General features: G+C 39.8%; 1 protein-coding gene across 2 annotated transcripts in view; it reads left to right on the top strand.

Annotated features, from left to right (window-relative positions):
* Window positions 1-8,773, top strand: part of LOC131255548 (pleiotropic drug resistance protein 1-like) — a 53,025-nt gene extending 44,252 nt beyond the window's left edge. For both annotated transcript variants that reach the window (XM_058256294.1, XM_058256288.1), the window contains 18 exons: window positions 2,556-2,609; window positions 2,724-2,814; window positions 2,920-3,221; window positions 3,338-3,619; window positions 3,742-4,058; window positions 4,139-4,299; window positions 4,993-5,096; window positions 5,181-5,337; window positions 5,436-5,561; window positions 6,024-6,190; window positions 6,267-6,599; window positions 6,691-6,981; window positions 7,101-7,184; window positions 7,258-7,391; window positions 7,484-7,711; window positions 7,799-7,970; window positions 8,058-8,312; window positions 8,398-8,773. In XM_058256294.1, the coding sequence (XP_058112277.1) occupies window positions 2,556-2,609; window positions 2,724-2,814; window positions 2,920-3,221; window positions 3,338-3,619; window positions 3,742-4,058; window positions 4,139-4,299; window positions 4,993-5,096; window positions 5,181-5,337; window positions 5,436-5,561; window positions 6,024-6,190; window positions 6,267-6,599; window positions 6,691-6,981; window positions 7,101-7,184; window positions 7,258-7,391; window positions 7,484-7,711; window positions 7,799-7,970; window positions 8,058-8,312; window positions 8,398-8,655 (3,516 nt within the window). In that variant the 3' untranslated portion in view covers window positions 8,656-8,773. The remainder of the gene's footprint in view (window positions 1-2,555; window positions 2,610-2,723; window positions 2,815-2,919; window positions 3,222-3,337; window positions 3,620-3,741; window positions 4,059-4,138; window positions 4,300-4,992; window positions 5,097-5,180; window positions 5,338-5,435; window positions 5,562-6,023; window positions 6,191-6,266; window positions 6,600-6,690; window positions 6,982-7,100; window positions 7,185-7,257; window positions 7,392-7,483; window positions 7,712-7,798; window positions 7,971-8,057; window positions 8,313-8,397) is intronic.
* Window positions 8,774-27,524: the final 18,751 nt, after the last annotated feature.

The raw sequence follows: 27,524 nt of genomic DNA, 5'->3' as shown, positions 1-27,524 counted from the left end.
GCTTTCATTCAGCAATTCCATTCTACTAAGGTGTGTATGGATATACAAGATGTTTGAAATATAATGCCATGATTAAAGAAATAGTTCTGCAGATTATGACATGTATATTCTGTAGCATTGTCAGACTAGAGATTCTAATCCAGGTGCCAAGGTGAGTATAGACTATTTTATCAAACAATTTTGCAATTAATAGCACTACGCTTCTATTTTTCTTAAGATATACTAAAACAAGAATAATCATCAACAAACGGGATAAAATATTTAAATCTAGAAGCGGAAACAACAGGGGCAGGCCCCACACATTAGAGTGAAACTAAGTAAAAAGGAGCAACACTTTTATTTTCACTAACCTGACATGTAGTTTGACACGTACCATGAAATCTAACATTCTAATGAAATTTACTTGGAAATAAAATCATAAGGTACCAAACTGACATATGAGCCACATGTATATGCCAATGTTGTACATCATGTTATTGTTGAGACTAGATTTAGAGATGCAAGCAATAGGAGACTCACCAACATCAAGTGGATACAACTCCTGAACTTCAAATCGACCACTAATTCTCTTCTAGATTTGCAAATCCTAAACAACAAAATGGAAAGGAAAAATATAACACAATAATTCAATTGCTTTATAAGAGCACTTACAGAAAATAAAGTAGAAAATTATGAAACATGAAGAACCGAAGGCAACAACAATGAACAACTGAACTAGATGAGATTCTTTTTCAAAAACTGTAGAATGAGATCCATCAACTAATTTAATACGATGGGAAAAATGTGAGCACGAGTAGAAGTCACCTTCTTAACATGTTGTGTGATCAATGCAATCGGAATTACTGATCCAAAATGTAGAAGGACGAGATATGGATCTTGCCATGTGGTTTGCAAATATACCTGATTGATCACTTTATGTACTAGCAGCAGAAAGTGAAACACGAAGATTGACACCTCTTGTCGAAGTTCTGTAATAGTTTTAGGCATTGAGCCAACAAAAGCATGATCCACCTCAGGCTTAACATTGTTAGCTCCACTCTTGAGCTTTGGGAGAAGCTGAGGGTGAAGATCATAACAATGTCCACAACAGTGTCTCAAATTTCTTTGGTCATCGCACATAGCATCAATCCTCCAACTAATTCTAGGTTGGATAGAGGGGAGCAACTAGAACATCACAATAAGATTTTCGCTTTTTTATTCTTCATGGGATGGATCATCTTCTTGCTGTCAATGATATACCCCGTTTTCTTCCAACCACCAATTAACATCTTGGCCGACTACGACCAGTTCAAACTGTTGACTCCATCATGCCTCATTGTGGTAATTACAAATCCCAGGTGTTGATCTGGATAACTAGCCCCGTGACTCTAGTTCTTTTTTAATTACCATTCCAATATTATCTCCCATATGTATAACCAAGAAGAATACTGTGAATAGGGTTGAACCACAAACAACTGGAAGGAAACCAAATCACAACATACTGGAAGGAAACCAAATCACAACATACAAGCATCTAATGGAGCCACGATCTCATAGGTGACATGTATTTCGATCTTAGTGAAATACGGATTTAAGATTCATTGTTGGATGTCACAACAAAGAAGAGATGTGACAGGAGGCTTCCAAGGAGGTTTGGCTATATCTACCATACCCACAAGAGGCTCAAAGGGTACCACCACTAATGTCACCACTGTTACTATTGGCAGCGACTGGTGCCTCTTGGCAATTCTTCTATTGGTGTCGCCAGTGGCTGCTGCGCTCAACAAAGATGAGGAACAAAAGAGGGAAGAGAGGGAAGGTACAAACTAGGCTAGGAAAACTTTGCCTCTGATACCATATTGAAGAGGAAGAAAGAGACGTGAAGAAGCCAAATATCTTTTATGGATGATTACAATCATGTTGACTTATGTATTGTGGAATGATAGTCGGAAATCCAAATATCTTTTTTCATTGGTCTACGGAATCAAATGCCACTTTTCCAATGCGATTCTACTTTCAAGAAGGTTAACAAGAACATAAATTATTAAAGTAAATTGTATTTTTTTTAAGGAAAATTTTTTGAAAGACAAAAAATGGAGAGATTAGAATCATTCAATTTTTAAGTAAGACCACGCTATGATAGTGGTAAAGTTTTAAATTTTTTTGATTTATTTATATTTTTCATATTTTTTAGAAAATTATTAAAAAAAATTCTTATGATTTACGATAGATTTGTGATTTGATATGATTCAACCACTATTACGATTTGCAATACAATAACGATTTTGATAGCACCAATGCATCTATCGAGTGCCTTTTAGGCCACATTATGAATGCATCTCATGGTCTTTACCACATCCCCTGTTCATTTCATCATCACTTCATCCAAGGTAAGTAGCTTGTTCTAAATGAGCTATAGATATAATTAAACAGATCCAAGCACAAGGTATAACCCTTGGGAAATTGTTTTTCTAGGCTCTGTGTAGCTTCTGACCAGTCCATGTAATTCCAATAATTATAGAGTCCTGATTTTGTATGCCCCATTTTCATTCTACATTTTCTACCTATTTCTGTAGGCAGCAGCACTACCAGGAGAAGAGGCTAGTGTTGTTACAGATTACATTATTAAGGTATGTACTATGAATAAAGAAAAGCATCATTTTTTCACAAAACTCTAACATTTGGAGGATTTCGGAAGCCTAGAGATGAATTCTCTCTCTTTCCTGTTCCTCTCGAAACTGCAGATTCTAGGACTAGAAGTTTGCGCTGATACCCTGGTAGGAGATGAAATGTTGAGGGGAATCTCCGGGGGACAAAGGAAGCGTGTAACGACAGGTAGAACAGACACCATAAGAATAGTTGAGATTGTAATATGAAAATGGGTGTAATTTTTTCTTCCTCAGCATCTTATGCACACACTGTTTCTTTTCTACTGTGAAGGGGAGATGCTTGTTGGACCTGCAAGGGCGTTGTTCATGGATGAGATATCCACTGGTCTAGATAGCTCCACTACTTTTCAGATTATGAATGCACTGAGGCAATCCATTCACATTCTCAATTTAACGGCCATTATTTCTTTGCTCCAGCCAGCACCAGAGACTTATGACCTCTTCGATGACGTTATTCTTCTATCAGAGGGGCAGATTGTGTATCAGGGGCCCCGTGAGAATGTGCTCGAGTTCTTTGAATCCATGGGCTTCAAATGCCCTGAGAGAAAAGGAGTTGCAGATTTTTTGCAAGAAGTAAGTTTCCCAACCCCAAATATCAAACCGAATATTGAGTCCTGGCTTACTTTCAAATGCACCTAAAATGTTATAACATCGAGTACCAAATACTGACTCCTACTTTGAGTAAACAGGTTACGTCAAGGAAAGATCAGCAACAGTATTGGGTAAAGCAAGATGAGCCTTACAGTTACATTCCTGTCAAGGCATTCGCAGAGGCGTTCCGGTCATTCCATGTCGGCAAGAGATTAGGAGACGAACTTGCCATCCCGTTTGATAAGAACAAGAGCCATCCTGCTGCTCTAACAACTTCCAGATTCGGCGCTAGCAAGAAGGAACTACTGAAGGCCTGCACCTCAAGAGAATATTTGCTAATGAAGAGGAACTCGTTCGTCTTCATCTTCAGGATATCGCAAGTAACTTCACTAGTTGAATTCAGCTCTCTCTCTCTCTCTCTCTCTCTCTCTCTCTCTCTCTCTCTCTCTCTCTCTCTCTCCAGGTGCGACAACCTTAAATCATGCTTTCTTTCCTATCTCAGCTCATCTTCATCTCGATTATCACAATGACTATCTTCCTGCGTTCTAAGATGCACCGTGATACAGTAAACGATGGTGGGATCTTTATGGGTGCTCTATTTTTTACACTTTTCGTATCTATGTTCAACGGGTTTGCAGAGCTTGCCATGGCCGTTCATAAGCTTCCTGTTTTCTACAAGCAAAGAGACCTCCTTTTCTTTCCTGCATGGGCCTACTCCCTACCTATCTGGATCCTCAGGATTCCTATATCGATTGTGGAAGTTGCTATCTACGTGAGCCTCACTTATTATGTGATTGGCTTTGATCCAAATGCCGAGAGGTAAGATCAAAGAAAGAGATTGATTTCAAATTCCCACGATTGCATCACTACTAAGCTATCATAGCAAACGCTGGGTGCAGATTTTTTAAACAATGTTTGATACTTCTAGCCACGAGCCAGATGGCCTCTGGACTCTTTCGAGTCGTTGCTGCTTGTGGGAGGAGCATGATCGTTGCAAATACATCCGGATCTTATACACTTCTTTTGGTGGCAGCGTTGGGTGGGTTCCTCTTGTCTCGAGGTAAGATGCACAAATAAAAATTGCTTTCCTGAAAACTTATGAAATGCCCAACTACATCTTGCTTATATATCATTAGGGAGTATCCCAACTACATTTTCAATTGAATATTTTAGTGGGGTGGCTCATGTTGAATTTACCCACATCGTTTTGACTATCCATTTTTTACCATTCCACACCAAAAATAGGCATTTCATTTGTTCCGAGTACTACCTCAAATGACTATATGTTAGCTTGCAAAAAAAAAAAAATCGTATAATTGATTAAACATTTGAAACTTCATATATTACATAAAATACGCGGAAAACTCGCTTTTTTGTCAAACTGAATTAAGCAAAATTTTCTTCAATCAAACACATTCTATAAAAATTTAAAAAAAAAATAAAAAAAAACTTTTGGGGTGATTTAAAAATAGAGATTGGTGGTCATCACCCAAAATTAAGAAGAAAGTGACAATTTTTTGTAGAGATGAACTGATTTATAAGTGGATTACTTGAAAAGGAAGGATTTGAGAGAGGCAAAGAACATCACTGGACTATCTATATACATTATTCTTCAGACAGAGAAATTCTAATGTTCAGGACTAAATTAAATTTGAACATTTACTGTACCATTTTTCTTGCAATGTGTCGTGCTAAATATGCCTCCGACATACTTCCCAACATGTTATTAAACATTCTCTGTTTGGGTATACAGATAATGTGAAGAAATGGTGGAAATGGGGTTATTGGGTCTCACCCTTGATGTACGCGCAGAATGCGATCTCTGTCAATGAATTCCTTGGGAAAAGTTGGAACCATGTAAGGTGCTTTTTTACATAGTTAGAAAGAATTTCATTTTAGCAGGAAACCAGCTTAAATTTCGTATTTTGCACTATTTTACAGTTTCGTCCAGGATCTACGGTACCATTGGGAGTGGAAGTCCTAACGTCCCGTCGAATCTTTGTTCATGCATATTGGTATTGGCTCGGTGTAGGTGCAATGGTTGGTTATGTATTATTATTCAATGCCATTTGTCCCTTGGCTCTTCATTATCTTAACCGTGAGTATGCTTTACCCTCATGTGTGCACCACTCCTATCTAGAAGATCCTTAAAGATTTCCACAGCTTCTTAAACTTGTTTGTTTCAAATGGCTGCAGCATATGGGAGAGCGCAAACAGTTCTATCTGAAGAAGCCTTGAGGGAGAAACATGCCAACAGAACAGGAGAATTTATGGGGCCAACAACCGGAAGAGAGAGCTCTGTGGACCACATCAGACCAGAATGTAAACTCAGTAAATTTATCAATGAAGAATTATATGATTCTCAACCCAAATACAGTCTCCTCACATTTTTAGTTTTTACAAGTGAGGCCCATGGGTCAGTGATTCAGATCAAGGATGGACTCAACCTTTTTATAAGTTTGAAGACACCTTTCTAACCTTTGATGCCCCAAAAATCTCCTCAAATGGCAATCCCAATCTTTCAATTTGTTGGCTGACCGGCATATAGGAAAAGTAATATACCAATGTTCTATCACATTCAACTGGAAAAGGCCAAAGATATTCCAACTTGGGAGACCATTGGAGCATGGGCCTCTCGCAAAGGAGACCCATCATATCATCAATCTGAATAATTGACCCATTGGCCGCACTTGTACAGATTAAAAATCTGAGGAGTTGACGGGTAGGATTCAACTTGTGTCTATTGTCTGCTATAGTTTATGCATCATGATCATGTAACTGCAGCAAGGCGCAATGAAACAAGGAACAACACTCTCTCGGAAGGGTCTTTTTCTTCGCAAGCAGAAGCCATTTCCAGTGCTAGTCAGAACACAAAGAAGGGAATGGTTCTTCCATTTACACCTCTTTCAATCACCTTCGATAATATCCAATACTCCGTAGACATGCCAGAGGTAGCTTCATATAACTGCTAAATTCTGTGTCTTCAACATAAACATGTGAATTTTCTCTTTAAACATGAATTCGCAGGAAATGAAATCTCAAGGTTTTCCAGAAGATCAGTTGGAGCTCCTAAAAGGTGTGAGTGGAGCTTTCAGACCAGGAGTTCTTACAGCTCTTATGGGTGTTAGTGGTGCCGGTAAGACTACTCTAATGGATGTGTTGGCTGGAAGGAAGACCAGTGGATATATAGAGGGAAACATCACAATATCTGGCTATCCCAAGAAGCAGGAAACATTTGCCCGTATATCTGGATACTGTGAACAGAATGACATTCACTCTCCTCATGTCACAGTCCATGAATCTCTCACCTACTCTGCATGGCTTCGATTGCCCACTGAAGTCGACTCCGCAACAAGAATGGTCAGTGTTGTTAATACTCATCTGTTTCTTAATGATCTCTTTTTGGGTGTCTGTTTGGGTGGTTAGCTAACTGGTAAACTGGTGGGCCCAGATGTTCATAGAGGAAGTCATGGAGCTTGTAGAGCTGACATCCTTGAAGGGTTCGCTAGTGGGGCTGCCCGGCATCAATGGGCTATCAACCGAGCAGCGTAAGAGGATGACCATTGCTGTCGAGCTTGTCGCAAACCCCTCCATAATATTCATGGACGAACCGACGTCCGGACTTGATGCAAGGGCTGCAGCTATTGTAATGAGAACAGTGAGGAACACAGTCGACACGGGAAGGACAGTGGTGTGCACAATTCACCAGCCGAGCATCGATATATTCGAAGCTTTCGATGAGGTAAGAGGCAATTGAAATGAAACAAGTGGTGATTTTGTCTTGTCTTTTTTTTTTCTTGTTTTCTTTTCTTTTTTTGGATCTGCTAATACACTGGAGATCTGCTTCTTGCCCAACTGTAGCTTCTCCTATTAAAGCGAGGGGGTGAAGAAATATACGTGGGTCCGCTTGGGCACAATTCTTTCCACCTGATAAAGTACTTTGAGGTAATGAATTCTACTCTCTAGTCTTAGATCTCCTGGTTTCAATGCTAATGGATTCAAGATTTGTTTTATCAAGGGAATCGATGGAATTAACAAGATAAAAGATGGTTATAATCCTGCAACGTGGATGTTGGATGTGACCTCATCAGTACAAGAAGAGGCTCTTGGGGTTAACTTCGCCGAGATATACAAGAACTCAGAACTGTATAGGTAGGTCAGGCAATAAACCATCTTTCGAATGCGTCCAGGACCTGAACACCATGAGTATCTCCAGTTATTACCTACTTTGGCAATTGTTGCAGGAGAAACAAAGCTCTGATTAAGGAACTGAGTAAACCTCCTTCTGGGTCGAGAGATCTCCACTTTCCAACCAAGTACTCACAGCCCTTCTTCACACAATGCATGGCCTGCCTCTGGAAACAACACTGGTCATACTGGCGCAACACGCAGTACACGGCAGTGAGGTTTTGGTTCGCAATCTTCGTAGGCTTGTCATTCGGGTCAATATTCTGGGATCTCGGCTCCAAAACGTAAGCCACTTGGGATATCTAGATTCATCGAATCCCTTTTAAGATGGAAATTGAAGATAATATGATTTTGATGTTGAAAATTTTCAGGAAAAGGCAAGTGGATCTGCTTAATTCAATGGCTTCCATGTATAGTGCCGGTCTCTTCCTCGGGGTACAAAACGCATCATCTGCGCAGCCGGTCGTGGCCGTCGAACGGACAGTCTTTTACAGAGAGAGAGCTGCCGGAATGTATTCTGCTTTGCCGTATGCATTCGGGCAGGTAACTTCTTTCTACATTGTCTAACACGCAAATTGATGCAGTAATCTTTCATCGGATTTCTTTTTAATGTTTTCACTGAATTTGCAGGTCACAGTCGAGCTTCCATATGTCTTGCTGCAGGCCGTGGTGTATGGGACTATTGTGTATGCAATGACCGGATACGAATGGAAGGCTACCAAGTTTTTCTGGTACCTGTTCTTCATGTACTTCACACTTCTAACCTTCACTTACTTCGGTATGATGACGGTTGGCATCACCCCCAATCACAACATCGCAGCCATCATTTCAGTTACATTCTACATGATATGGAATATCTTCACAGGCTTTCTGATTCCGAGAACGGTAAGTTGTAAATTCTACTCATCAGTACATTGCTAGCTTTGTAAGAGAGTTTAGATGCTAAAAAGGTTCTTCGCATCTATTGCAGAGGATTCCTATATGGTGGAGATGGAATTACTGGTTGGACCCCATCGCCTGGACATTGTATGGACTGGTTGTGTCACAGTACGGCAGCGTAGATGATGTTCTTGATACAGGTGAGACGATAAAAGCATTCGTGAGGAGTTACTTTGGATTCAAGCGTGATTTCCTGGGAGCCGTTGCCGCCATGCACATCATCTTCAGTGTCGTGTTCGCGCTCATCTTTGCCATTTCGATTAGGACCTTCAACTTCCAAAAAAGATAAGAAATGCTCTTCTTCTTCTTCTTCTTCTTCCTTTCCCCAAGAGAGCCTTTGATGATCCTTCACTGACTATATCAATCTATTGTTGGGGTTTTTGAATTGAATAAGCAAATTATTTTGACATTGCTGTTAGAGCTGCCTGCCTCCAGCTGACCAGTGATAAGCTGGGCCAGACTGGTGTGGGACCCAGCTACCATTGTTGTGTTTTTTTGGACTCCACCATTCCCGCCATTTAAAGTTGGTCAGAAATTTGAATTTTTAAAATGTCCATTTTGAATTGTTCTCATCTACAATTTTGTGAAACATGTGTTACCATCGGTTTTTGGTGCACACTGGTAAACTTATCTTTTTCATTTTTAACCATCCAATAAATGTCCCCCAATCCATTTGTCAGATGATCAACTATAAGCCCAAATTTAAGTTTATGATATGCCTAAAAATCGAAACATGATTTGAACAGTTTAACCGGACTTCTATGTGACACATGTAATTTCTAAGTAATTTCTAAGTGCCTGTGTATCATCCATCACACTCTGGCAGAGTATCAATTATATTGTGGCCCACCTGATGATCAGATCAGCCTGATTCTTGAGAAAGGCATCTAAGTAAGATCTGCCTGATTTGGCTGCTTGGATGTGCTACATGCAGAGTCTGATCGAGTTTTCATCTAAAGATAGCCCACGCACCAAAAGTTTCCCATGCAGGAAGATCCAAACCCAAAGATGGTTGAGATTAGAAGTTGTCAACAGTCCTCACTCATCTGATGCCAAAGATTTGATGGCCAGGACCTTCCACTGTGGAAATGGGGAATCCATGGTGGGACCCATCATATCAATGATCTAGATTACCGAAACATCTGCCCCAAATTGTACTAATTGAAAACCCGAGCAAACTGTACATATTCTCGAGTACAGACCATAAGCAAAAATCAAGCTGGTGGAGGGATACCCACACGTGAAAAGAGTATATGGTCTAAAAGCATACCAACATTCTACTTACATGTGTGGTCTGCCCTGATGAGTGGGCCCAACTAATTTTTGTGTATGACCCATAATCAAACTACACAACATTGGTAACGGAAGAGCTTCAGTATGAGAGGAATGCTAATGAATTCTGGATCGATAAAATAAATTAAAATAAAATGAATGAAATCTGCGGGGAAAGGACCGAGGATCTTCGTAGCTAATAGTGTTAATGCGGCACACAGTGCAACATCCAGACCATTTATCATGTGGGGCCCACCGTGAACTTGCCATGGCCCAAAATTCATGTCAGTCGACTCATCACATCAGACATGTAAGATAAAAACGTTCCATCAAGCCAAAAGTGTACCAATGGTCAATATTCAACATGCATCCAATAAGGTTTCAATTTTTTTAAATGGACAATTTGAACACCTATTGTTTCTGACAACTTACTACAGTGTTGATCATTTGGCCCTTTCAATTCATAGATATGTGGCATCGAGCCATAAGGTAATGGGTCGCCTGTTGGGTTTGATTCAAAATTCTTGAAATATGTAGTAAATGGGCCAGGTTCGACTGACCCAAACCCGGCCTATTGCCACCCTTGGCCACCAAATCACCATACCTCTGTGGCTATTCTCTCCACATTTATGTCACGTGCCATTTAATTAGTAGTGAGAAGATGTATGGGTTTAGGTATGCATAGAAGACTACTTTGTAGGATTTCAGCGTAACTTCAATGAGTTCTCATTCTAGAGGACTGATAATGAAATCTGGATCGATTAAATAAAATAAAATGAATGAAATATGTGAGAAAAGTGTTTGGTTTGAACTCGGTTGTGTAATATATGTGTGTTAAGTTGAGTATGCCATAGCCTAATGCAACTCAATCCAAACTGAACACCTTTGACCCATACAATGAGATAGATCAAGAGATCGAGAACCTTGGAAATTAATCGTCTATTTAGCGACATGTTTGTTTAGAGGGTTTGTCTTTCTAACGAGTTCTTTTACCTTTCAACTAAAAGGATTTTTTTCATCGTGATATCAACAGTTAATCAACAATAACACAACGTGAGAGCAATCAAAAGAAACAAAATTACATTTATAAATATTTGCAAAGATAATCACTTACAAAATAAAAGAAAATCCTATGCGATCTAGCAGCTGCGATGTAGATGGTAAGGTCCTAAAACTACAATCTTCCCTCGTCTAAGGATTGTGGTGTAAATGAAGGGAATTACACTAAAACTAAACTAAAAAGTCGATCGATTTTGGTAGCATAAATAGATAGAATTACACTAAGATAAACTAAAGTTCGTCCAACATGGTAGCGTAAACGGATATAATTACACTAAGCCGAAGTAGGTCAATCTAGCATGTTAGCATAGACAGACAAACTAAAGCTGATCCAAGGTTGACAACATTGAGTCGTGGTTTGGTTGTGTTGGCGAGGGTCAAGAGCTCTTCCATCTTTCTCCTATCTATGCAGTTTCTAGACAGCTGTGAAAGTGATTTGCATCGCCACTTTCCACGTTCACTAATGTTGGGATAACCATTTGGACCATAAACGGTTGTAAAATAGCATATTTTTCCATGTGTAAAGAAAGGCTGTTGTGGATTGCTCAGTTGCTATGCGCACGTTTTCAAGCTATTACAGGGATAGCAGCCTTTCATGTTCTGCAACATGTGCACGGTCGTTATTATTTCTCTTGCTTGAACGTAAAACGCACGTCATAAAAATCAGCTAACCTGGCGTTGTTGTTATGGAGCTCCTTTCTACTGTGCATTTTGGCCACAAAGGTCCTCTTTGCACGATGTTATAGGGGCATCAACCGAATTTGTCATTAGACCGATCGTACGTCGGCCATGCGGCTGTGGAAGTGGGCATACCATGATCTTTTCAACTTCTATTAGGCCCCTAGATCATGTGAGCTGTTACCCATGACAATAGCCAGCTGAATTTAGCCTTTCCCAGGCTAATTATGATTTTGGGTATGTTAATTGACTCAATTGTCAAAGTAGCCCAGAAGATTTTCATTTTGTCTCATCTTGGAATATTACTGCCACGTGGTATTATTTGTCCCGCTTAATCTGATGCAATTAGATGAAGCATTAAAAAAATAAAAATAAAAATAAAAAAAGACCAAGGTTCACAGTGCTACACGGCACACAGTGCAAGATCTAAAGCAGTTATCATGTGAGCCCACTGTGAACTTGCCTTAGCCTAGAATTCATTTTGGTCAATACATCACGTGAGCCATGTAAGGAAAAAAAAAAAAAAAAACGTTCCATCAGGTCAAAAGTGTACCAGTTATCCATATTCAACAGCAAACCAGCTTAATTTTTGGGCCATGGATGCTCAAGTCCGCCAATCGAATGGCCGCTAGGAACTTCCTATAATTGCAATTTTTAACCAACACTCCTACTTTGGGCCCCAAGATGAGTGGCTCAGATCAAGATGATTGTGCCACGCAAAAAAGGTTCAGGAGTCGAAAAAAATAGGAGTGGCACTGTGTTGGGTTGGCCCACAGTCTGGTATGTCCTGCTTTTGAGGCAAGTTTAGGCCAAGCTAAATGGGACATAGGTCAGGCTTAGGCTATGAAATGTGTTGAAATTGGTGGCTTCAATATGTGTTGAAACATGGGAGTTTAATCGATTAACCACAACCTCGATCAATCGATAAAATCTTGAATTAGTCAATTAACTCTCTAGACAGTTTTGGACATATTCGATCAATCAAAGATCATGGCTCGATCAATCGAGATTCTTCAAAAAATACATGTTTGTTCTCTTGAAGTTTTTTAGCATGTTCGATTGACTGAACATTATGTAACTTCTGCGTAATTGTGCAATTTGTTTCTAATTTTATACGTAACCTTATATAAATGGGTATAATATAGGGTTAGGGTTAAGGAATGAACGTGTGAGAGTCCAAAGGAGTTTGATAGGATTTTGTAAAGGGATATCATCTCGAGAGACGAAGAGTTTCGAGATCTGTAAGTTGCATATCTCTTGTATTTCTTCGTTTATAGTAAATTGTTTTGTCGCTTGGTGTCGTGGTTTTTTCCCTTAAGGGTTTTTCCACGTAAATCATTGTGTTCTCTATGATTGCTCATTCTTTTCGATTATCTATTACGTGTTTGAATCGTTCTAAGGTTGCTTTCACGCCTAATGTATGGCAGTTGCGTGCAACAAGTGGTATCAGAGTGTAGGCTATTACGTTGGGGTTTTAAATCGAATTTGAGACATGGCATCTAAGGGATTGAATGTTAAATACGGGACAGAGAATTTCATAGAAAATAATAACTTTGAATTGTGGAGGTAGAAGATAATAACCCTTTCTAATTCAACGAGGACTGCAGCAGTCACTCCTTGGCAAAGCCAAATGTCCTGAAACTATAAAGGAGAATTGATATATATATAAAAAGAAGAATCTAATAACTGAGAAAATTTACTCGGGTTATTTCAGTAGATGAGTTATCCAATTTATGACCTGATGATATGCACGATATGCTCGGGTTTTCAGTTTATATAAGTGGAGAGATGCTTGATTGGCTGAGCCGCAACAATGGATGATCATACACTTCATTCTATGATATCCTAGTCACTACTGCTTTATTGCTTTTCTCTGACCATTTATTTGCAAGCAACAAATGGAAATTTTTTTTTTTTTTTGAAACAAACAATTTGAAATATTATGCTGACTTCTTTAGGAATGGTCCATCTGCGATGGTGCACAATGTACTGATGGTCTACATCATAGCTGAAAAAGTGGTTGAGCTGACTCCAAACAAATGGAAATGTTTTTTGTTTTTTGAAATGTACAAATTGAAATGTTATGCTGACCTATGGAGAAAATTCTTTGGGAATGGTCCATCTACGATGGTGCACAACGTACGGATGGTCTACATCATAGATGTAAAAATGGTTAAGCTGACTCCAAATTTGGTTGAGCTGAAATAGTTATATCACGAAAAACATCTTTGCAACAGAATATTTATCGAAATAATATAGAATTGTGTTTTTTTACTTTTGGTATTGAAGGTTATAGGAATTGAAGGCTGGGGTGGATTGTATAGTGGGCTAAAGGCTTCCTAGTTTGGTAGTGCAGCATTGCAGGTCAGCGAATATTCTTTCTTCTCTTTATATATCATAGCATTCCATTGGAAAAAGGCTACATGACTGTTAGGCTAGTGCTTTGCTTTCTGGTCAACGTAATGAACAGAAATATTTCTTATTTAGACCTTACTTCACGAATTAGATCGAAAATTACAATGGTTTGAAGACAGTACGAATATTTGGGTTGCTACTTTGCTATAACAGCAAATTAGGTGCGATATTTCAACAAATGGATAGTCCAATCGACAACTATTCTCAACATCATTCTCAGTCCCACCATTCCATCACAATAGTATCTCCAAGATAAGTGCTTAACAAATGTTGTATGGACACTGGAATAGTTAAGGATTATTGATATTTGTCATATGAAAAAGACTAGTGATTTATATTGAACACAACTTCCCACATCTAAGTGTAGGTGATCCAGTCGTCAATATGGATAGTGAAGAGGATGAAGAGATGGCAAGATCCACTGTTATGCAGGCAGTGGCAGCTTGCATGGCCGTGGCAGGCGAATATTGTCGAGAATACATGTTCAAACAGTCGGCACGTCACGGAGATGATGAACGGCCGAGGTTCATAAACTCGATTATTCGGGCCAGTAACCGGGATTGTGTTACTCAACTAAGAATGAGTTGAGAAGCATTTTTTTAATTATGTAGTCAAATACGCGAGAAGACACATCTCCAAGATACTCGTTACGTCAGTCTTAAAGAACAACTGGTTATTTCCCTACACACAGTTGGTCATAACGTTCAAAATCGTGTAATAGGACACATTCATTCGATCGGGTGAAACCGTTAGCTGTCATTTTCACCGTGTACTAGATGCATTAGTATTACTATATCCTCATTACATTAAACAAGCCGGATAAGAGACACCCGTTGAGATTCAAACAAATTTAAATTGGGCGGCATACTTTCAGGTATCATTTTACCTAAAGGTTTATTTTTATAAATCGTTGTTCCTACACAATTATTCAGAGTCATACTTCTGCCCTTTGAAATGTCATGAAATGCATATAGGATTGTGTTGGCGCAATTGATGGGACACACATTCCTGCTTATGTACAAGCAGTCGGCCATGCTAGTTTTTGCAACAGGAAAGGTGTCTTGTCTTAAAACGTACTTGCGGCGTGTTCATTTGATATGAAGATTTTGTATGTATTGGCCAGGTGGAAAGGTTCTGCTTCAGACGCGAGGGTGCTACACAACGCTCTGAGCCGCATTGATGATCATTTGATTGTCCCTATTGGTAGTCCTTGGTGATCCTAATTGTTATCCTTCAATTGTCTTTTCTAAGTCATGCTTCGAATGGATGCTTAATAAATTCATCATTCAAATGTGTAGGAAAGTACTACGTCATCGATGCTGGATATGCTCATTCAACGGGATTTATGGCTCCTTACCATGGGGTTGGATACCACTTGCAAGAATATCGAACTAAGAGAGCACCCGCAAACATGAAGGAGCTATTTAACTATCGACATGCATAGCTCCGCAACGCCATAGAACGTTGTTTTGGCGTAATGAAGACCAGATTTCCAATATTGAAAACGGCGATGCAGTATCCATTCTATACACAAGTGAAAATTGTGTTAGCTTGTTGTGTCTTACACAATTTCATACGATCAGATAGTCAGTACCATCAAGATCTACAAGATTCTGGTATACCAGTAAATGATGTGGATAGTAACTCGACACCACATGAGGTCTCAACAAACGACAAAAGACAATGGCTACTTCAAACCACTCAAAGAGAGAAAGAAGCGTGGGTTAGAGCACGTGATGATATCACGCGACGGATGTGGGCAGATTCGCAGCACAACGGTAGGACTAGATAGCAAACTAGATCTGTTGATATATGAAGTTCTTATTTCCACGTACTTATCATCAATATTCGAATGTTTTGATTAATGTACCACAAAGTATGCATCAATAGAGAAAATATTTCTAAGTATCTTGATGACTGTATAATTAGACAACAACTTCTATTTTGATTACTCTGTTGTAGTCATTTACATTTCTGATTTCTAGTGTGTTGATTTAAGAGTTGTATCGATCCAACATGTAACTGTGCGTCATATGCGTAAGTGGATTGTCGAACTCTTCACCTATTGATACGTCGACACTGATACAGTCCCGGGTTAGGTCTGTAGTGACACCAACTCAAAGTTCACCACGGGAGAAGACGGTAAAATGCCTTGCAGAACCACTGTCCCGGGCAGTGAAGATTAAATGGAGTAAACTAATAGATCAAGTATTATTCGACACTTTATTGGAACAGATTGCACTGGGACGAAAGGCAGACGATGGTTTCAAGAGATAAGCGTATCAAGCAACTGCTGAGGAGGTGACAAAACATACACAGGTGCTTGTCAATTGACAAAATGTGCAGAATCGAGTGCGCCATCATAAGAGAGTATAATGACGTAAAGGACATGCTCGCAGCCAGTGGATTTGAATGGGATAATGAGCGCATGGGGGTTACGACACCTGATGAAGTGTGGGAAGAGAATCTTAGGATATGATCTTCAAAACTTTGTCAAGTACAGTTCAATATGGCAACGTACTGTCAGAATGACGCTTCTTCTTTACATTACTTACAAATGCTTGTTTTGGATTTGTAGTCACACTCGCGCGCTGAAAGGTTATGAGGTAAAAGAATAGAGAGGATGGATGACTTAGCGGTTATCGTTGGATCCGATCAGGCAACAGGACGTTACATGCAAGGAAATAGGAGTATGTCCGCATCATCCTCTTGGGTCCAGCGAGATCTGAACAAGGCATAGACGGAGGTTGATGACGATGGTTACAACGTGGTTGACCTCTCAAAGGATACTTTAGGCGATTCGATGGGGAAAACTCCATTTTCCTCCGACCCACCGTCTGGGAAAATCGCATGTTTCGCGGTACTCCCAACAGCACATCTGATTCTGATAGAATCGTAATGGGAGTAGCACTAAGAAACGACAGCGACCTCCTTATCTCTGTGATGTACTTGGCATATCTCTTACGACTGTTATGGAGGCAATGCGTGATTTTGGCCTTGAAAAAGAGGTCAATCGAACAAGCAAAGTCTTGGATCAACTAGAGGAGGTGCAAAGGCTGACCAACAGTGAGTCCATTGAAGTTGGTCAGCTCTTAAGTAGGGACGAGAAACTCACTTCTTTCTTTGTGAGTCTACGACCTGAGCACCGTGTCGATTGGCTAAAGAAAACTCTCTCCGATAGGTTTGCATCTTTTGGTGGTGGATCTGTTTGATGGGGATTTGTGTTTCTAGACTTGTAATAACTTCTTTTTTTTCTGGTGGTATTTTGAACATGTTAAATTTAATAAACACTACGTATTAAACTATTTAAGTTAGATATGTTGGGGATATAATCTCTGTTATTATAGATTCATATCTTGGTTATATTCATATGCCCAGATCAGATTGGTAATTCAGATATTGCCAAAGGACATCATGGTTAATTGATAAATTTGATGTTCTGCTACTATCCACCATTCCAAGGGTACGTAATCCTAACTGTTCAACAAATTAGCATATACACACTGATCCCAACTCTTGGATCCAATAACGCTTCATTCGATCGTACTCAAATATATCTGTTTGAATTTGTTTTAGTTCCTAATTTACATGAAATACTACAACGCTTTCTGTTTTATGAATTGCATATCCTCATGCTTATCTGAGTTTGTTCTACTTGTATTTACAGATGGGGAAAGAGAAATACTACGTTTTACTCGTTGGTCACCGACCAGGCATATATCTCTCTTGGGAGGAGGCCAGATTAGAAGTAGAAGGCTACAACGGGAGTAGACATCGAGCCTTCAAAAACTGGAAAGAAGCGTCTTCTTTTTGGGAAAGTCACTATGGCAATTCAATTGCCCAACCCGCTCTAGGACGAGCCACATATGATGGATGTGTATCCAGTTCTTCTGACCATCTCGACACAAGGAGGACATCTTGGTCGTCAACCCAACGGACGTTACGAGCCATGGTTTCTCGGGCTACTTCGACAGATGACACCGAGATGTCCATTGGTGAGAGAGTAGTTGCATTTATTATAGGAATCGTGATCATATTTCTCGTCCTGTATATCATTATTAGACTTTAGTTTATTCTCTGATGAACAATGTAGTAATCGTTGCGAACTCCACTCGCACTTATTTCAGGATCTGCAATACATGATGCTTCATGTTCTCTGCCATTTTTGCTTCTGTTTGCTCCAACGAAATAAGTTAAAAAGTGAGCCTAGAACGTGTAAGACGGGCGGAGATAAATCCTCTCTCATTTTGTGGTCAAAACAGCTACGGGTCGTATTGACTTAGATATGAGTGGGTCACCATCTAACCCCACCTCACAGTTTGCCCAAGCGTGATATGGACAGACTTGGTTCGACACTGTGGGATTCGACTGCTATAATGTTGTAGTGGATCCGGCGTGATTGGTAGCCTGTGGATAGACAACATGGGTAACTTTTGGCACAATGTTGCGATTGAATCTGGCGTGATCTACTTCTTGCGAACAATGTGTGAGATCGTTTGAGATTTACAACTCTTGTGAACCTTATATAAAGTAGATCAAGAACTTACCCCACCAGTCATAACAGATCGCAGGGTATGATCTACAACCCTTGTTATACAATGTGGGACCATATACACTGTAGTTGGTGGGGCCACCTAAAATGGCCGGGAATGGATGGCTGCAATCGGATGGTTGTTGCATGAAACATGGAAGAGGCATGGGATTACACCAATGCAATGCCATTCCAAACACATTACCAATGAAATTCATGGACTACACCAAATCCCACCGCTCGGCCAAACACCCACAAATCCCATCCTAGACTCTGTACAATTCCATGGAATAACCAGACATCCACTGACACCACCATCATTACCTTAAAATCCATTCCATCCCTCCTAATCCCATGAGATCGGTCCGGCCAAACACGCCCTTAGGGGTGTACACCGAGTCAAGCTGGCCTCAGCTCAACTCAGCTCGACCACTAGCTGACCCCAGCTCGAACTCGACTCGGCTCGGTCCTTGAGCCTGACTGGCCAGCTCAGCTCAGTTCGGTCAGCAACTCGGGCTAGTTCGAGCCGAGTTCGCATGTGCAGCATTTTCATAAACACATGGACTGCACCTTCAAAATCTCACTGTATGCAAAACAACAGTAGTGGTTTTACAGGTATTTTATCAAACACCTTCTAATCAACATAAAAATCAACGATCGTTATCACCATTGTGTCAGACCACCATTGAAGCAGCACCCTGCTAAACCCATTCTCAACGATCGTGCTTGAAGCCCTTACACTAATAACCCATATTCAGAACTCATCAGATTTGGATCCCGCGGCCCTACCCATCTGCGAATCCCACACACCCCCACTGCCCCTGAAACCCTGTCCTTGTTTTTATCCTTGTCCGCCCCCCACACCATTGCCGCATCTTGAAAACTATTACAGATCCCAAACCCATCTGGTTGCACGTCACTGTCGTTGGACTCCGGCCAAACCACAATCTACAGCAACCAGGGCCGGCTCAAAGGGGTACGCAAGTGAGGCAATCGCCTAAGGCCCCCTGATTGAAATCGGATTGCGTACTGAGTTACTCAGTATGTTCTTACGGTGTTGAGTAAACTCAGTTGGGCCCACCGTGAATGTATTTGTCTTATCCACTCCATCCATCCATTTTTTTCAGATCATTTTAGTGGTTGAGCCTAAATTTGAGGTATATCTAAAGCTCAAGTGGACCATACCGCAGGAAACCGTGGAAATAATGATTTCCACCGGGGAAACCTTTCTATGGACCACAGTGATATTTATTTGTCATCCAAAATTTTCATAACATCACAAAGACATGAAGTGAAAAAAAAAATCAAATTGATCTAAAACTTCTATGGCCCCCACGAAATTTTCAATGGTAGATGTTCAATTCACACTTTTTCCGGTGGTGTGGTCCATTTGACCTTTGGATATGCTTCATTTTTGGGCTAATGACCTACACTTATCTACTAAAATGTATGGACGGAGTGGATAAAATGCATGAATGACTGTGGGACCCACACAATTTACTTGGTACGCTAATTGCTCCGAGTTACTCTATACGCAATCCGTTTCCCTCTAATTATGAAGGCCCTATATTATAGTAAAATTAAAATTTCTTAATTATGAAGATCCCAAAATTAAAATTAAGAAGAAGGAAAAAAGCCCAAAATTTTTAAAATAAAACTTATTAAAAGGCCTACAAAATAAGATCATCTAAAAATTAGTTTACAAATTTAAAATTGAAAATAAAAATAAATCCTAGAAACTAGCACTATCAATAATAACAGTCTAACTCTATCATCTCTTTTCAAAATAATAGCATCATTCCCAATAAATTCTTCTCCTAAAGCCTCATTTTTATGACTTGCCTAAGGCCCCCAAATATATTGAGCCACCCCTGACAGCAACCACCATCTTTGAGAGATCCAGATATTCAGAGAAGCGAGATAGGGAGAGGGAGAATGACAAAGGGTTTCTAGGAAAGGGTTTCTCGAGATGAAGAGATAGGCGGGGGGGGGGGGGATTGCAGTTTAGGCTACTGACGCTGTCATTAGCCACACTAGACACGTGGCCAGTGGTCGGTGCTCTATGGGACCCACGATGATGTGTGTTTTATCCACACCGTCCATCCATTTCTCAATATCATTTTAGGACTTAAACATAAAAATGAGTCAGATCTAAATCTCGGGTGGACCACACCATAGGAAAATAGTAAATTAGTATTGATTGAATGTCTACTATTAAGAGGGATTACCGTGATTTGCCGATGGCTAACAACCGCCAAGGAAACTACCATACTACCATTAACTTTAATAATTTTTTAGTGGCTGTAACAATTGTAGTAGACTTCACGTGAGTGTGTTGGTGGCATGCACGGGAGAAGTATGATATAAAGGTATAAACTACTTAATCGTAATTTAATTTATGCTTTTAAGAATTTTGTATATATAATATATGTGAGTATTATATATATGGTAAGCACTCAAAATTATTTTTTAAAATCAAGAAACATAATAGTAAAGTATTACTTAACTACATGTATTCTGATGTATGGGGTCATCGTCCATAATTTTTTGAGGGGGGTAATTATTTTTTATCTTGTTCATTAATAATTATTCTATAAAAGTGTGGGTTTACTTTTAAAATGTAAATCTAATGTTTTCACCACTTTCAAGTAGCGGAAGGTCATGGTGGAAAAACAGTCAGGGTGGAAACTAAAAGTACTCGTGACCGACAATGGCAGATAGTTTACTTCTACAAAATTTAATTAGTTTTGTATAAGGTTGATGGGAATGGATGGGAATGTATGGCATAACCAGTTAGGCACACACCAAATTAAAATGATGTGGCGGGATGTATGAATCAAACTCTCTTAGAGAGAGCCCGAATGATGTTGAGTAATGTCGGGTTTGCAAGGAGCTATAAACTAAAGCCATTAACACGACTTGTTACTTAGTGAATCGGTCCCCATTTATACCGATTGATTATAAAATTTCAAAAGAAGTGTGGAGTGGTCATAAAGTTGACTACTCAAGGCTGCGAGTATTTTATTGTAATGATTACTCTCATATACTGTCAATTATAAGAGAAGATAAGCTACACTAAGTGATAAAAAATGTATCTTTATTAGTTTGATGATGGTGTGAAAGGATATAGGCTGTATGATCGGGTCACACAAAATATCACAATTAGCAGTGACGTCAAGTTTGATGAGGATTCCTTGTTCTATAAGGATGAATACAATGAAAAAGAAAAGTTAGTGATAATTGACATTAAAATCGAAAAGGGTGAAACAAATGTAGAAGCCGAGACATAGGAAGAGGAATAGGATTAGGTGGAGCAACTACCTATCAGGAGAAATCCACTAAGAAATCGCAGGATGACAGTACGATACAAGGATGGCTCAAACATTGTGTTTGCCCTCATTGCGTATAAGGGGGATTCGTTAACCTTCCAAGAAGCATTAGACGACACTGATGCTGAGGAGTGGATGATGGCTATACACGATGAGATTGACTCATATAAAAATGATACGTGTGAGCTGTTGTAGGTTCCCGTTGGTTGGAAAATGATTGGGTGCAGGTGGATCTTCAGGAAAAAACATGATAGATATAAGGTTAGACTAGTAGTGAAGAGTTATGCACAGGAGGATGTCGACTTTAGTGAGATTTTCGCACCTTTAGTCAAGCAGGTATCTATCATATTTGTGTTGGCGCTAGTTGCCAAATACAATCATAAACTGCGGCAATTCGATGTGAAGACTACTTTCCAACATGAGGAATTGAAAGAGTAGATATACAAGAAATAACCGGAAGGGTTCGTTGTGCAAGGAGCAGAGAATAAGATTTATAGGCTGAAAATGTCATTGTATGGCCTGAACACAATCACTTACGCAGTGGTATAAGAAGTTTGATTCTTTCATGATGAATTAATGGTTTACCAAAAGTTAATTTGATTATTGTGTTTAGTTAAAATCACTAAGTAATGGAGAATTCATTATACTGGTATTGTATGTTGATGATACGTTTATCACCAACCATAAAATGCCTAAAATTAACATACTAAAGGATCGGTTATCAAGAATATTCGAGATGAAAGATCTGAGGGCTACGAAGAAGATTTTTAGTATTGAATTACATATGGATAGGGAAATGAGCAAGCTATGGTTGTCTCAGTTAGAATACCTTAAGAAAGTCTTGGTCAAGTATGGACTTGATAAGACAAAACCAGTTAGCACACCCTACGCTACTCACTTTTGGCTTTCTTCAGAACAATAACCTACTATAAATGGAAAAAAAATTAAGTAGCATGTCTCCTGTAACCTACTTGAGCGCAATTGGTAGTCTGATGTACACCATGGTTTGTTTGAGACTAAATATTTCACATGCAATGGATGTTGTGAGCAAATGCATGTCAAACCCCAACAGGCAACACTGGGGGTAGTGGAATGGCTACTTCATTATATACAATGTACGACTGACTACATCTTGTGATTTGAAACGTCTAAGTTGAGGAGGAGCTAGTAAGTTATGTGAATGCCGATTATACTGGAAACAAGGATAACGGAAGGTCGACTTCCGGGTGCTCATTTGTATTTGCGGGTATAGCAATTAGTTGGATGCTGAAGCTTCAGTATGTGGTTGCTCTCTCCATAACCGATGTTGAGTATGTGTCAATGACATAAGTTTTCAAGGAGACGGTTTGGTTAAGGGGAATGATGAATGAGTTGTGACTTCAGCGGGAAGTCGTATAGTGCAATATGGCAGTGAGAGCCCTATCAACGTAATGAAGAACTATATTCACGGACCAAGCACATTGATGTTTATCATCACTTTATTTGGTAGATGCTTGAGGAAGGCAGGGTTACTCTTGAGAATATCCACACGAGTATAAATTAACGGATATGCTTATGAAAGTGGTTCCTATAAAGAAGTTCAAGTTTTTCTCAACTTCTCTGGGCGTAGCAAAGACAGAATAAAGATGGAGTGTGCACATGAAGTAACAATGAAGCTATGATAAATATCAGAGATGGAGGAAGCAAATTAAAATAGTGAAGCATGGAGATTGAGTCACAATGGAGATTGTTGAAATTGGTGCCTTCAATCTACGCTAAACAGGGGAATTCGATTGATCGAGCGCAGACTTGATTAATCAAGGATCCTAAATTAGCCAAATAGCTCTCTGGATAGTTTTAGACATATTCGATTGATCAAAGATCAGGGCTCAAACGATCGAGATTCTTCAAAAAGTACATGTTTTCTCTCAAGACAATTTTAAGCATGTTTAATTAATTGAACATTGTGGGGTCGATCGATCGAATGATCCTTGATTGATGTCAATCGATCAAAGGTTCGACCGACAATTTGCATATAACTTCTGTGTAAATGCACGATTTGTTTATAATTCTATATGTAACCTTATATAAACAGGTGTAATGCAGGATTAGGGTTAAGGAACAACCGTAGGAGAGTCCAAAGGAGTTTTCTAGGGTTTTGTAAAGGGATTTCGTCTTGAGAGACGAAGGGTTTCGAGATATGTAAGTCGCCTATCTCTTGTAATTCTTCGTTTATAGTGAATTATTCTATCACTTGGTGTCGTGGTTTTTTCCCGCAAGGATTTTTCCATGTAAATTGCTCTATTCTTTATGATTTTTTATTCTTTTTTTTTTCTCTATTGCATGTTTGAATCATTCTAAGGTTGCTTCCGTGTCTAACATATGGGGGTTGTGAACCACAATATGGCCATTTAAGTAAATGCATTGGGTTCTGGGTAGGAACCCGCCCCGCTTATATATCCTTTCAATGGGGCTAGGTAGATAAGCCAATCTCACCTGAGCCATTACCCTACCGATACACACTTATTAATTGTGCAAGTTGGGCATATCTTTAACCCCATATTCCATCCTTAAACCCAAGAAGGGTCAAGCTAGGTCAAGCCCAACCCAATTAATAGGTTAGGTAAGATTGGGCTTGGGGTTGATGAATTTTTGACATCCAAATGCTTTTCGGGCAATCAAATAGCTAGACAATATGGCAATTTGAGTTAAATTCTTTTTATCAAATAAAAATTGCATACATACCCTCAGCTAACATTTTCTTTCTTTTCATTTTTTATTTGTAATGATGTTTTTCTAGCAAAGCTCTACGAGCATCACTTATGTAACACCCTGAACATTTCAATACCCGAGTATTGAAAGTTCTCGAGTGTTACCATGAAAAGTAACATAATATGTATGTGTACGATACAAATCTAACTATCCTAACCTTACATCTATTCCCTGACACAAATCTAACCATTGGGAATGATCTTCATTCATAGATTTGGCAATCTGACCGTTGATTTTGAGATAAGACCATTCATCATGTGATTCGACGTGTGTACATTCTCTTAAAATGACTTGGAAAATAACTCCTTATCCACACTGATTTAGATATAAGTTCTTTTGTAATAATTGTTTGGAAATGTGCATATAACCATGTAGAACCATTAGATTTTACAAAACTCTTAAATCAGCAATAATTACGAAAATGCCACTAACCTAGACCTTTGAATTCTAGATCACATGGTTCCCACTATCCGTTTAATGCGAAATTTTATACCATGCCTATGTATCATAAATTAACCATATATGTCAAATTTCAGCCCTTAGACATTATAAAAGTGACCCAATTGATAGATCAGCCCCTTAACCGTTGATTTTTTGTGTCCATCGAATGAAGAAACCTCGTGAGTAGTCGTAGTTAGATATTTCCTTTTATATGAATGACTTGGATTGCTCATCATATGGACCAAGTGTAAAATATGAAGACCTCACTTTGTAGGCTTTTCCTTAGGCGTGAAGTTATCATTTCGAGGATTATCAACTCATTATAAATCTAGATCTTCAGATCTATTCACTTCTTACCATCCATCAAAACTCAAACTTGGACTATAGCTTGGCCTCACATGACTATGACATCATGCAAAAATTTGGACTCCGATCTATGCTCCTACACCGTTTAACGTTGAAGCCAATTCATTCCTTTTGATGCAAAAGGTGATATTTTAGATCTAGGCCTTTTCCACCATCGATCAACCACCAGACCTTGTCCAATTATTTGCCTATCTGTACTACACATTTCTTCCAAAGTTGGGTCCTGATCATTAAGTGTGGACCGTTAATTAAGATCAAGTCCTTTTTAGCACCCGGTAGGAGAATTTCTAAGATCAGCTTATGTAAGACTCCGATCTACTTCATATTTGGGCTCAAGGGCCAACACAGCCTGACTTGAGTGATGAGTGCAATGAATTTCCCAAAAATGCATCATAGTGGACCCCACTTGTCCCTCATATATATTACATCTGCAAGAAGAAACCTTATCCACAAGTGAATCATGCTGAATACCCAAGAGCCGAAAACCACTCTAACCAGCGTTTCTCCTCACCTACTTTCAAACACACAACGTAGACAATAAACAATTTCCCCATGTAGGCTAATCATGTGGCCCACCCAAAACTCAGATATAATTCGTACCTTGGCTCCTGGCCCAACATAATGCGAAAAAGACGGTGAAGGGAATGGATATCCCAAAAGGTCACCACAAGTGGACCCCACCATAATGTCACGTGCCGACCCCCGCTCTCTGAAGGCTTTTCCTTCTCACTACCGAGCTTACTACTCTTTTTCCTCCGTCAGTCAAAATCTAGCTAGCTATAGCGTTGTCTATTGCTAGCTAAGCCTTGGTCTCAAGGAAGTGACAGAAGTTCAGTAAGGGGGGCAGCTGACCGAAAGGAAAGTGGGTAGGCCGCCGGCTTATTATTATGAAGGTGGGCGCGTCGGGTTCAGGTGCACTAAAATACGTCATGGTTTTGTGGCTACCGCGGCACTAAGAAGTGGTAATTATAAGGATTCCCCCGGGGGAAAACAGAGATGTCTCCTACGTTACCCCTTCCCCAGCCATTCACTAAACCAAGAGGAGATCCGTTAAACTAACCCATCTTAGGCCCATATGAACCTCATACTTCAGGTAGGGCCCTATTCTGAATCAATAAGACGAATGGACGGAATAGATTGCTCAAATTCTATCCGTGGACCGCACTTTCAGGTGCATGTACACGAAGGGCGTGTACACCACTTCATACTATGGTGGCAGCCACAGTCAAACACAATTTGACCCATGAAAAAGAAGCCCGAAAATGTAGAAATTTCTATGTGCATAGCAATAACGGACTGCGTCCATTTGAGAACATTAGTGGCCCACCATTGTGATGAAGCACAACGATCAGAACCGTTCATTAGATTCATGGGGCAAATCCGACCAAACTCCAATCCTTCCACACCTAACCCTATCAGACATCCCAGTAGATCCCGTCTGTAAAAATCCTCTCACGAGCAATGTCAAGAAACCAAAACGGTTTCAAACAGCACTGAGTAAGGAAGCCAAAGAAAGTTGTCCGGATCCAATCAGGACCATTCAAAATGAGGTGGAAGGGATTCTAATCCCTTCCACGCCGATTAAAGAAAGAAGAACGGAAGACTCGGCAACCACCAGACTTCCGCACCTTAGGCCGGACTTACGCACATTACCTACCTTGTGCACGCCTCTAACCTTACGCATGAAGGTTCCGGAGACTCCACACTGGTATAAATATCCCACATGCAAAGCTGGAGGACGTACCAGGAAGAGAGAGAGAGAGAGAGAGAGAGAGAGAGAGAGAGAGCATACACACGGAACTGAGCTACCTCTGTTGAGGCCAGCCAAATGGTGGTTTGGGTGTGTCCAAGTTCCCTGCCCAACCTTTCAGGAATAAAGGGAAAAGAAAGAAGGAGAGAGAAAGAGAGGAAGAAAAGGAGACATCCAGCGACAAGAAGAAAAAAAAGGGGCTAGCAGAACTTGTGTCGTTCTCACTGAGTCACTGAGTCAACTCAGATCTGTTGTATGCCATAAACCTTCCCTCCTTCCTCCTAGGTTTCTCTTCTCCCTTCTTTTCTTCCCAACGACTCAACCAGAATACCCAAGACCTAGTCGAAATGAGTCGACCTGACCAGGAATTCGGATAAAGGATTGAGTCAAGGCGAGTTAAGGTTAATCATAAGAAATCCCTAAACTCATATCCACAACCATAACCAATTAAGAAGAGTTATACAAAATCTAACCATTCATATTATTAAAATGCTAGGTTAAAATTCCAACCCTGTGACACATACTCATGTGCAAAGAAGAAATGAACAATAAAGGTGAGGGTTTTT

Source organism: Magnolia sinica, chromosome 1, assembly GCF_029962835.1.
Source record: "Magnolia sinica isolate HGM2019 chromosome 1, MsV1, whole genome shotgun sequence".
Taxonomy (NCBI): Eukaryota; Viridiplantae; Streptophyta; class Magnoliopsida; order Magnoliales; family Magnoliaceae; genus Magnolia; species Magnolia sinica.
Note: the sequence above shows the minus strand (reverse complement) of the source record. Positions and strands in the feature narration are given on the sequence as shown.